The following is a 12,849-nucleotide window of genomic DNA, read 5'->3' on the forward strand; positions in this document are numbered from 1 at the left end:
ATTTCGACCCATCTGGTACTACATGGAGCTCTTGTGGAATTTTCTTTCTGATCTAACATATTTAGTTATTTTGAACTACTGCACATGCAAGATGTAGATCTCAAACAGGACAAGGTTATATGACATAACCATATGGGAAACCTCTAAGAATCCTGCTGTTGAATAAATAATTCTACACTATTAGGTCTGTTCACTGAGTCAGGTATCTTCATAATTTTTCTGTTGTTCAGCCCATATATTTTCCCGTAAGGATATCGTTTGCATAAAACTATCACAAGAATTTTATTAAATGCTACCCTAAAGTCAGCATACATAATGTCCAGCACATCCAAGCATATATTTCTCTTTTTTTAATGTCAGTAGACTTAGGGGGTATAAGCAGTTTTTTGATACATGGATCAATTGTATAGTGGTCTAAGCATATATTTGTGCCTCTAGCTGAAATTGATTTCTTAGTATAAGCTCTCTTGATACTTTACTACATTTAGTTTTTCTTTTTCTTTTTCTTTTTTTTTTTTGGAAGCCTTCACTTTAAGTAAGTAAACATTTCTTACCAAGTTAGCATAGACATACCTTCTCTCATTTCAGTTTTTAAAAATAAATGTGAAAACAAAGCAAATTGAGCTTAACTTAGCCTTTATTTATGTTAATAAAAAACTATGTTTCCTCTGATTTCAGTTTAAATACAAACAAGGCTACCGAAAGCAAGTTGGCCACCATATTGGATTCCGGAGTCTGCAAGATGACCCAAAACTTGTGTTGTCCATGAATGTAGCCAAAATGCAAAGCGAAAGAGAATACAAGAAGGACTTTGAGAAGTGGAAAACCAAGTTCTCCAGCCCCGTGGACATGTTGGGAGTGGTGCTGGCCAAGAAATGTCAGGAGTTGGTTAGTGACGTGGACTACAAGAACTACTTACACCAGTGGACGTGCCTGCCTGATCAGAACGATGTTATTCAAGCTAAAAAAGTTTATGAACTACAAAGTGAGGTCAGTTTCTATTAAATTCAATAGGTTATATATTACATCATATTTCATAGAAGTAGCCATTTAGTCATAGAGATGCAAAAGCTACAAAGAGGAATTATTGTTGAAAATCTAACGTTCATCTGTTTGTAATGCAGCGAATCACTTGAGTCAAGGGCCTAGGGGAGAGGGAATTTTGATGGCTTACTTTGTCTTTTCACAGAATTTGTACAAGTCTGACCTTGAGTGGCTGAGAGGCATAGGATGGAGTCCCCTGGGTTCTTTGGAGGCAGAAAAAAATAAGCGAGCTTCAGAAATCATCAGTGAGAAGAAATATCGTCAGCCTCCAGACAGAAACAAGTTCACCAGCATTCCTGATGCCATGGACATAGTTCTGGCAAAGACCAATGCCAAAAATAGAAGTGATGTGAGTAACTTTTGGAAATGAATAAAATAGATTATAGTGCCTGCTACCTGGTAGTGGCTCAATAACATTTACTGAGTTAGTGAGTAGAATAGCGAAGCATTGCATCACACAGCACAGCATAATGGTTTCTATTGAGTTGCTTTATTTGAATTATCAACTTTCCTATGCTGAGTCATGTAAAAATAGGTTAATGTTGATTGTTGTTACCCAAAGCTTATTTATTTATTATTTTTATTTAACCAGGATGTAATGAGAAAACTATTGAACATTCTTTTTTTGAAACTTGAGGGCATGAAAGACCCAAATTTTTTGGTTAGGGTAGAGTGTATGAGGGGGAAAGATTCTGAGCACCTTACACAGGCACAGTGGGTATGTTATAAAGAGTGTATTTTCTACCAAATGATTATAATGCATTTAGTATAACTGAATCAAAATAACTTGATAATTCTATGTCACAGTAAACAAATATACATTCCATATTCAACTTACTTTCTTCTCTAGCACTGATGCCAGTGTCTGGCACATAATAGGTGCTTAATAAATATTTATTGAATAAAGTAAATGAAAGATAGCAGTGTGGAGTAATTCTATGCAAAGAAGAAAAAGATTTACTTATAACTGCTCAGCTAAAAGTCTAACTCTGAACATTACAGAAAGTTGAATTATGAGCAGTGAGTTTCTGGAGCTGGTAAGAAAGTTTGAATAGATATACAGTAGTCTTATCATCTGGGTCTTAGGAGGATCTAAATATATATACCATATGTAATATATTTTAAATATCATATATAGGGAGTTTTTAAACTAATATATAAGCCCATAATCAGCTTATAGTGATTATCAGTAAATTATAGCTGCTCTCCTCCCAACCAACTCCTCACTTTTGAAGCATTTGAACTTTTGAAAGCATGTACTATACATTTCCAGAGTGTATAGTAAATACTGACATGTCAGCTTCATTATGAATGTTTAAGTATTCGTTTGTTCTTTTATTATTTTTATGATGGCAGTTTGAATCCAACAGACTAAGAAGGCAAGAAATTTGTGCAAAATATTAATATTTCCCCTTTCTTAGAATCCAAGTTTCTTTTCTCAACAAGAAACAGGAGAGAAAAAGCTATGAACTAATAAGGTGACCAAGAGCGAAACCATGGGTCATCAAGTTTATCAACATAAATGCCCTAGGGCAGAATTCCCCAACAGTACTCTAGTTTCAGGAATGCTGAAATATAGATCCACTCGTGGGTCAGGACAGCGAGGCAGAACCTGGGCCACCTGGGGTCCTTGAGCCTGCTGTCTCTCCTTTTGAATAGACCAATACATCTAGCCCAGCGCAAATAATATTACCATTTTCTCTGTGTTCCACAGAGTGAAAGTGGTACATGCCATTGAACAAATGGTCTAGCTTAGTGGTTCTCAACCAGGGACAGTTTTGTCCCACTGGGGACATTTAGCAACATCTAGAAACATTTTTGGTTTTCACAACTTGGAGATGACATGCTACTGGCATCTAGTAGCATGTAGCATCTAGTAGAAGCCAGAGACACTGCCAAATATCTCACAATGCACAGGACAGCCCTCCACGACCAGGAAGCCAGCATACAACATCAATAGTTATAAGGTTGAGAAAATCTGGTGTTACTTAATCAGAAAGGTTAGTGCAGAACTGGGATGAATGTATAAGGAGATTAACCAACCTTGCTTTGTTTTGGTCCTGAAGGTCTTAAATCAGCTTCTCTTAGTTATAGGCACTGTAATAATCATGTTCAGGAAGGAAAAAAAGTGCCAACTCCACACATCTTGCATCGTATGCCGCAAAGAGAAATTGACAAGTCCAAGAAATCAATGAGATTTTTAAAAAATTTATATTGAAATAATTTCAGGTATATAGAAAAGTTGAAAAATATAGTACATATAATTCCTATGTATGTGTATACAGACACACACACACACACACACACACACACACACACACACACACGCGCGCGCGCACGCGCGCACACACATCTCTTCAACCAGATTCCCCAAATGTAAATATGTTACCACATTTGCTTTCTCTATCTTTCCTCTCTTTTTCTTTCTCTCTTTCCTATCTATGTCTACATCTATATATCTCTATGAGAAAGTAAGTTGCTTCATGGTACCCCTCAACCCCTAAATTTTTCAGTTGGCATTTCCTGAAAATAAAAACATTCTCTTACATAATCACAGTGCAATGATCACAATCAGAAATTTAATTTTGACTAGTCCACTAGTCTACAATATTAGTTTACAGAATTTATTCAATTTTATCACTAATTCCCTTTCTAGCAAAAGAAAATAATTTTCTCTGGTCCAGGATTTAATCCAAGACGACACATTGCATTACGTGCCATGTCATTAGTCTCCTTTACTCTGGACTGTTTTCTTATTATTTGTTTGTCTTTCAAGTCCTTGGCATTTGTCAACAGTATAGGCTAGTTATTTTGTAGAATCTCCCTCAGTTTGGGTTTTCTAGTATGTCCTCGTGATTAGATTCAGATTATGTCTTTTCAGCAGGATTTCACTTGTCTTCCTCAGTCGCTCCTATCAAGAGGCACAGGATATCAATTTGTCCCATTATTGATAATTTTTACTTTGATCACTTGGTTAAAATGATATTGTCATGTTCCTTCACTAACAAGTAACCATTTTATCATTTGTCATTGTTAAGTTATCTGCCTATAATATTTTCTGACAGTGTAGAAATATTATGTTGTTCATCAGATTTTCACTTCCTAGTTTTAGTAAATCAATGAGATTTTCGTTTGGGTTCCTTTGTCATGTGTTGAAGACAGACATAAGGATGGCTCTGGGACATCCAAGAGATTTTGATAAATTTTCAAATCCTAATCCTCCAAAATAATCATGAGGTATAACAATAAATAGTGAGCCACATAGGCAATGAGACTCCTTAATTTCTAGGCATACTTTGAATAAGTCATCTTTTGAGAGGTGAGGGCTATCTCCTAGTTAAACACGGAGGGGGATTTTACAACCCACAAGATGGAGAACTCTGTTCCATTGGATGATGTTGGCAAAGGCTCCAATCACCTGGGTTGATTTCTTACAGGCAGGATTATCTTAACTTTGAAAAGATGAGCCCTAATCTGTATTTTGAAAGGCAATTATGTCCCAGATAAGTCAAGAAAGAATGCATCTATTTTCTGCTTATGTTACCAATTCTGTATAATGTTTAATTCAGATGAATTCAGTAACTCTTTTTGAAGTCAACTATGTCATTCACTAACCTAACAACAGCACTGAGAAGTTCTTCTTTCTCATTTTAGAGACTTTATAGAGAAGCTTGGGACAAGGACAAGACTCAGATCCACATCATGCCTGATACACCTGACATTGTTCTGGCTAAAGCAAACTTAATCAACACAAGTGATGTAAGTTTCCGAATTTAGCACGTGTTTTCAGAGCACTCACTTTAATTGCTTCTAAGTCAATGAAGTTGTTTGGAAGTTCTTTTGAATCCCTGAATCATTTTAATGAATAAACTACATGTGACTTAGATTTCTTATTTAGTGGCCTTCAGATTAAACATCACAATGTTGGCACTCCCCATTTCAGGCAGAGTTGGAAGTCACATTCTCTGTTTCTTGCAGTCCATTACTACACATATCACCATGATGTAATGGTTTTCACCACTCTCCCCAGTGTGGACCAGGCACTCCTTTCAGGCAGAGCCAGTTCTGATTGAATCTGCAGTTGCTTACCCAGCACTGTACCTGATGTATAGCAGACACTCAATGAAATTTTGGATGAGTAAGCATACAAAAACCATGCAGGAGAGTTTCACTTTTATTTCTATTGTCATCATAGCATGAACTCCTAACATTTATAGATATAAAAATTAAATGTTTTAAAAACAAATTCTAAACTCTAATAGAATGACTTTAACATTAAAGAACGTATTAATTAAAGTAAAATGCCACAAAGGACTAAATTATAAACACAAGTCCAAGATCAATAGGCTTTTTAAATAATCTGGTTTCTGGGTAAAAGTGAATTTAAATTATATTCTCAATTATTTTATTACATCACAAATCTGAAGAAACATTATTTCAATTAAACCTTTTTATTCGTTATTTAAACTTTCTTCAAAATAACTTGAATTTTAGAAATTATGAAGTACTATATATCTTACCTACAGATATGGATTCTATTTTGGATGGCCCTATATTGTGAGACAGACACTATTTCACAATGCATTAACTACACGGAAGAGATAGCCCGTTAGGTGTGATTTTTCCCCACTAGAGGAGTTAGATGGAAAGGCATTGCTCTTTTCTAATAAAAACTAACAAAATCTTCAATGGTAGTTGGAAAACTGCACCTAAATAATATTTCATTTCATTTCTCTATCAATTTAATCCTGCCTGATTCTCAAAAGAACAGTCACGTGCCACATGACAACATTTCGGTCAACGACTGTGCATGTATACAACAGCGGTCTCATAAGATTATAATACTGTATTTTTACTGTACCTTTTCTATGTTTAGATACACAAATACTTACCACTGTGTTACAGTTGCCTGCAGTATTCAGTACAGTAACATGCTGTAGAGGTTTGTAGCCTAGGAGCAATACGCTATAGCACATAGCCTAGGTGTGTGGTAGACGATACCATCTAGGTTTGTGTAAGTACATTCTATTATGTTCACACAATGATGAAATCATCTAAGGATGCATTTCTCAGAACACATTGCAGTCCTTAAGCAATGTATGACTGTATTTGGGAAGAGCTGACATTTAATTTTGATCTGGGTAATTGAAGAGCTTTAAGGTTTAAAACAGGATCATTAGCAATCAATGGGCATAATTTCCAATTACATTTGAGTATTCTAGAGCACAGATACTATTCTCATGGACTCTTAAAATATTTAGCACATTGCTGCATTTGTCTATGGAGAACAGTTTTTCCCTAAGTGATTTCTTCATTTCTTAACAGAAAATCTACCGAATGGGTTATGAGGAGCTGAGGAAAAAAGGTTATGATCTTCCTGTCGATGCCATACCAATCAAAGCAGCGAAAGCCTCCCGGGAAATTGCCAGTGAAGTAAGACTTTATCCCTTGTTGATATTGATTTGATTGCAATTTATCTCTTCAAAGCAGTCTCAATTTAATTTTAAATTGAACAGAATCTAAGGGGTAGCATTAAAACAGAGCAAAATGATGCTAGACATGCAGTGTAGAATGGGGATAAGATCAAGGATGCATTTACTATGTATGGAATTTGTAGCCGAATTTAGCCTTTTATCTTTCTTATTGAAAAACTCTCTAGGCTTAGTAGAATATTTAGGGTTAATGTGCTTTGTAACTTGCTGTAAAGATGGCAACACAGGTTAATCTTGAAAGGAATAAGAGGCATTTTTTTTTTTCTTTAGTACAAGTACAAAGAAGGCTTTCGAAAGCAGCTTGGCCATCACATTGGAGCCAGGGACATTAAAGACGATCCCAAGATGATGTGGTCCATGCACGTGGCCAAGATCCAGAGTGACAGGGAGTACAAGAAGGACTTTGAGAAGTGGAAGACCAAGTTCAGCAGCCCAGTGGACATGCTGGGGGTGGTGCTGGCCAAGAAGTGCCAGACATTAGTCAGTGACGTGGACTACAAGAACTACCTGCACCAGTGGACGTGCCTGCCCGACCAGAGTGACGTCATCCACGCCCGGCAGGCCTATGACCTCCAGAGCGATGTGAGTCTGAGGTTTACCTTTGGCCAACAAAACATTATGTCAGCTTTCTTCAGTAGGAAATTCCTCCTATAGGGAGGGAGTTGAGTTTACACAACTGAGCCCTGCTTCCCTGGACAAATGCCCAAGCTCTAGCTAGTCACCCTAACATCTGGAGGCACCATAATTCTACAAAGAGCAAGCCAGCAAAGCCCCCATTGCTTTGGTGGAGGTGTCTAGATTGTTGCTCTAGGCAATTGAGGAATTGAGTTGTTCTCTATGTGCATCTGTTTAAAATGTTTTTCAAAATTTACTTCTGAGCTGCATATTTTGTTGATTTATAATTCATACCAAAATTTTAAAAATTTCCCAGTAAGTCAAATATTAAAATATATAATATATATAATATAAACCTTTATTTCATTAAGGCCATATGCTTACATTTAGTGTTTTATCACTTGCAATTGCAGAATTTGTACAAGTCTGACCTTCAGTGGCTAAGAGGCATTGGCTGGTTGCCCAGTGGTTCTCTAGAGGATGAGAAAAACAAAAGAGCCTCCCAGATCTTGAGTGACCACGTTTATCGTCAGCACCCAGATAAGTTCAAGTTTTCCAGCCTTATGGACTCCATACCGATGGTTTTGGCAAAAAACAATGCTATTACCATGAATCATGTAAGTCCTTTCTTTGAGGAGGGTGTTAATCTTTTTTTGAAAACACTAAAATCTGTTTCTATAAAAAAACTATGTTCCATTCTGTTGCTTGATATGAATGTGGTTTTAAGTAAGTGTTGTGCTTCTTACTGACAGCAGACATCTAGACCTGAAAGTGTCACAAATACCAACTCCCAGAGCAGAATTTCTTTATTCTCAATAAGAATCAGACAACTTTCATGTGTCTATTCATTACCCGCCTGTACTAGTCATATCTTTTTATTTCTCTTAGCGACTTTATACAGAAGCTTGGGATAAAGATAAAACCACAGTTCACATTATGCCAGACACCCCTGAAGTTGTACTAGCTAAACAAAACCAAATAAATTACAGTGAGGTAAGCAATATTCATGAATATTCATGGTGCATGATATATTTTCGTTACAATGCAGTTTATAAATCCAATTTATGATTATTTATGTCTATTTTAGAAACTGTATAAACTTGGCCTAGAAGAAGCCCGGAAGAAAGGCTATGATATGCGGCTAGATGCCATTCCTATCAAGGCAGCCAAGGCCTCCAGAGACATTGCCAGTGAAGTAAGTACACCCAGAAAGTTCTTCGCCTTAGCGCTAGCCCGAAGATTTTTTTCTCTCTGCTTGATTTACAGTGCAGCAAGTAAGCTATGAGGGTAAAGCTGTTGCTAACAGTTTATGTTTTCAGTAAATGGTTTAAAATAGTGGTTATGAAATTCTCAACACAAGGGCCAAATTCTAGCTATGATTGAGTCCACAGCGACATGCATTTCAAAACGTCCCTTTGCTGCTGAACAGAGCATCGGATGCTTGGGTATAGTTCAGATAATTGTTTTGGCTTTTCCAATGATATATTTCTTTTTTTATATTTTGGTAGATTTAGTGGTACAAGTGATGTTTAGTTCCATAGATTAATTGTGTAGTGATAATGTTTGGGTTTCAGTACACCTGTCACCTGAATAGTGTTTATTATGCCTGATATGTAGTAATAGTTTTTCTTCCCTCACTCCACACCCTCTGGTATATTTCTTATATACAGTCAGACTCATTGTAGGGTTCCTTCAAGACCCAACTTATGCTCTATAAACCAAGGAATCTACAAAGTCTGCGTGAATAGGAACATTATTCAAAGTTCAGCCATCTATGTGGATCATGTTTATCTCTGTATCCAGTGACTGGCTGTGGATATTTGCTTTCTTTAAAAGATGAATTTGCTCATGTTTCTAAAAATTTTTATTCTTCCATTTCTTTTGTGCATGAAGTCAAAAATATTTTTTTCCTTTATTTGCCAAATATGTAAATTAATCATTATAATTTAAAAATAAATATTCGATAATCAGAAAAGGATGAAATACATTAATGGACACCCATAGAATGAAATACCTGCTGCCATTATAAATCACATTTATGAAGAATATTTGACACAGAGAAATGCTCATATGTAACTGAAAAGAACAGGCACAAACCCATATGCAGTAATTTTATTGTCCCCCCACACATGTACCACAAAAAATTAACTCCGAGTGGCAGAATCATGTCTTAATTTTTATTTTCTGTTTTTGGGCATATATTGTATATTTCATTTATTTTCCAAGTGGTTTACAAGATGCATATATTGTATATAATTTATATATTTGGGGAAAATCATTATTTTTTTATGAATAGGAAAATTTAGACCTAGTAATTGCTTTTTACTAAAAGTTCAAACAGGTGACTATCAATCTTTTCCTTCTTCTAGTTCAAGTATAAAGAAGGTTATCGTAAGCAGCTTGGCCACCACATTGGGGCCCGAGCCATCCATGATGATCCCAAGATGATGTGGTCCATGCACGTGGCCAAGATCCAGAGTGACAGGGAGTACAAGAAGGACTTTGAGAAATGGAAGACCAAGTTCAGCAGCCCAGTGGACATGCTGGGGGTGGTGCTGGCCAAGAAGTGCCAGACATTAGTCAGTGACGTGGACTACAAGAACTACCTGCACCAGTGGACGTGCCTGCCCGACCAGAGTGACGTCATCCACGCCCGGCAGGCCTATGACCTCCAGAGCGATGTGAGTACTGAGGATCATAAAGACAAGCGAAGCTGGGAAAGCAGTGAATTAACACCCTTTGGAGGAGATTGCAATAGGTAGCATTAAGCCCACCAACACCTGCAAGGGGAGAACAGCAAGCATGCCTTCCTTTTTTAGGAGAGTTATCCTTTAACCCTCCAGATCAAAATGGAACCACCAGACTATATTTTAGAGAATGCTTTTACTTGATTTCATACCCTTCAGATGAAAATGCATTTCTAATGCAGGAATAAATATTTATTGACTATTTGTGTCAACAGAATATATACAAGTCCGATCTCCAATGGCTGAGAGGCATCGGCTGGGTGCCCATTGGCTCTTTGGATGTGGAAAAATGCAAAAGGGCAACTGAAATTTTGAGTGATAAAATCTATCGCCAGCCTCCAGACCAATTCAAATTTACCAGCGTGACTGATTCTCTGGAACAAGTGTTGGCCAAGAATAATGCCATCACTATGAACAAGGTGAGGCTTCAAAATTCAGAGTATCAAGATGGGGCATCTGAACTAAATCAATGAAAAAGACATTATTGAGAAAAGAGAGCACTGAGCAACAAAAGACATCTATCATCTGTCTATCTATCTATCCTCCACTTGATATATGTCATTTATATTCTGATATTTACTACAGTTATTTTTTCATGGTTTTGATATAATGGCATATTTTTATAGGAAAATAGTATTTGCATAAAACATGCTTATTCTCACTTTCCTTTTCATTAACATACATTTCAGATTATCAAAAGGCACTTATAAATATCTGTTCCACTGTGAACTAATTACTTAAAGACGTGTATAAAATACATAATGTGTATAAAATCATCATTTGTGGCTGGGTACAGTGGCTCACGCCTGTAATCCTAGCACTCTGGGATCTGAGTGCTAGGACCTCAGCGGGGAGGGTCATTTGAGTTCAGGAGTTTGGGACCAGCCTGAGTAGGAGTGAGACCCCATCTCTACTAAAAACAGAAAAAATTAGCTGGGCATGGTGGCACGGCGTGTTGGCACGTGCCTGTTGTCCCAGTTACTCAGGAGGCTAAGGTGGGAGGATTGCTTGAGCCCAGGAGTTTGCGGTTGCTGTGAGCTAGGCTGATGCCATGGCATGCTAGCCTGGGCAACAGAGGGAGACTCTGTTTCAACGAAAAATATATCACCATTTGTTTTTTTGATTATAAAGTTTTTACGACTCTGGAATTCCTATTAATTACACATGGAATTTTTTTTCTGATGACTGTATGTATTTTCTTTGATAGCGTTTATACACAGAAGCCTGGGACAAAGACAAAACTCAGGTCCACATAATGCCAGACACACCAGAAATTATGCTGGCAAGAATGAACAAAATCAACTACAGTGAGGTGAGAGCAGATGCTAATTCTTTGACATTTGCATGCTATTTCTTATTTCAATGACTCTAAGTGATATAATACCAAATGACAGCTTTATAAAGAATCTTTTTGTCTAGCTTCATGTGAATAACAACTCTTGCTTTTTTCATAAATGTTAAACTTTAAGTAATATGAATAATCGCTTAGGAAGTACAAATTATAAGAACTAACGATTTAAGCAGTAACCATAAAATTATATAGACCAATTTATTTTATTAATTTTTGAAGTTAGGAAATTTGGAATAGACCAAATAGACATGTATCTTCCCCCTATGCTAAAGCATAGCTGTGGTAAACATATTTTCTGTATATGATATATTGTTCCTAAATTATAGTTTAGGGACAAAATTTAAGATTTTTAGTGTATAAGATTAAAGTCAAGGTCTAAAATTACAGTACCACCAAGTAACACTGAGAGAGAGAGAGAGAGAGAGACACTCCTATTCAGTGCATATGTTAGCAAGCCCATTTCCTTTTCACTTTCAGTGAGCGTAGGGCCACGTGCCCTCATCCCAGAATCACAGATGCTTAGGCAGAGAGGTCAGCCTTGCTCCAGTACAGAAATTCGCCTCCCCCACGCAATGGGTTGCTGAACTGCCTTTGCTTAAGAAGTCTCAGTGACAGGGACTTTATCTCATAGATCAGTCCATTTGTTCTGGAAAACTTATTAGAAAGGGCTTCCAATGTATTGAGTCACAACACTTCTCTCTGCAAATCCACGTAGTCCTCTGAAGCTGTGCAGAACAAATCTGTGCCCACCCCAGGGAAGGAGCCTTCTCTACCACCTGCACCCCAGTTCTCTTTCTAATCCACGTTCCTGGGCATTCCTCACGTGACATCCCTGGTAAAATGTGACTCTCAGAACTGAACAAAATATTGTGAGTGAGGACTGACTGGTATAGAATATAGTCGATTATCATATTTTCTCTTCTGGACATTTGGCCTCCATTTCTGCACCCTGTGCTCCCCGGGTACTTTGGCAGCTGTCACTGCTGGTGCACACAGAACTTGGGATCAACTGAAACTCTAAGACATTTTATGTAGGCTAAAGCTACGTTTCCTCTATCCTGTGTTTATGCATTTGGTCATTTATCTCAGTTCAAAGATTGACGTTTATCTCTACGCAATTTCTTCTTCTTAGACTGAGCCTATGTGTTTAAGCCTGCGGAGATTTTTGTGAATCTAAGATTCTGTCTGCAGATGTATTAGTTATTTCACCCAGCTTTCTGCCACCAGCAAGGAAAATATTGTTTCTTTGGCAGCAGAGATCAACAGAATATTGCTCTTCTCCAGAATATCATTTAGAGAATTCAGAGAAGATTGCCACCACCTTAAGTAATTTCATTTTTGGAGCAATACTGTAATTTGAGTGCTTGTATAAATAGCTCTCAATTGTCACCAAAAAACTGAAAACATCAAGTTCTACTGTCAAATCAGAAAGGATTGAATTTTTAGCTAAACCTGTAGTATAGGTCCTATATTGTTACAAGAAAGCATGCATTGTATGTGCAGATATTTCAGGAAACAAAGAGGCCCTGTATCTAGCCACTCGGCATTTCTGGAATTCTCAAGTCTGTCTCTGTGGGAAAGCTCAGAGACACGATAGTGC

At 37.2% G+C, this 12,849-nt stretch overlaps 1 protein-coding gene across 1 annotated transcript in view; it reads left to right on the top strand.

Annotated features, from left to right (window-relative positions):
- Positions 1-12,849, top strand: part of NEB (nebulin) — a 202,699-nt gene that overhangs the window by 70,279 nt on the left and 119,571 nt on the right. Inside the window, exons 53-63 of the mRNA XM_045558869.1 lie at positions 679-990; positions 1,190-1,393; positions 4,699-4,803; positions 6,370-6,477; positions 6,807-7,118; positions 7,565-7,768; positions 8,040-8,144; positions 8,239-8,346; positions 9,521-9,832; positions 10,114-10,317; positions 11,106-11,210. Of these exons, the coding sequence (XP_045414825.1) occupies positions 679-990; positions 1,190-1,393; positions 4,699-4,803; positions 6,370-6,477; positions 6,807-7,118; positions 7,565-7,768; positions 8,040-8,144; positions 8,239-8,346; positions 9,521-9,832; positions 10,114-10,317; positions 11,106-11,210 (2,079 nt within the window). The remainder of the gene's footprint in view (positions 1-678; positions 991-1,189; positions 1,394-4,698; positions 4,804-6,369; positions 6,478-6,806; positions 7,119-7,564; positions 7,769-8,039; positions 8,145-8,238; positions 8,347-9,520; positions 9,833-10,113; positions 10,318-11,105; positions 11,211-12,849) is intronic.

Source organism: Lemur catta, chromosome 8 (assembly GCF_020740605.2).
Source record: "Lemur catta isolate mLemCat1 chromosome 8, mLemCat1.pri, whole genome shotgun sequence".
NCBI lineage: Eukaryota > Metazoa > Chordata > Mammalia > Primates > Lemuridae > Lemur > Lemur catta.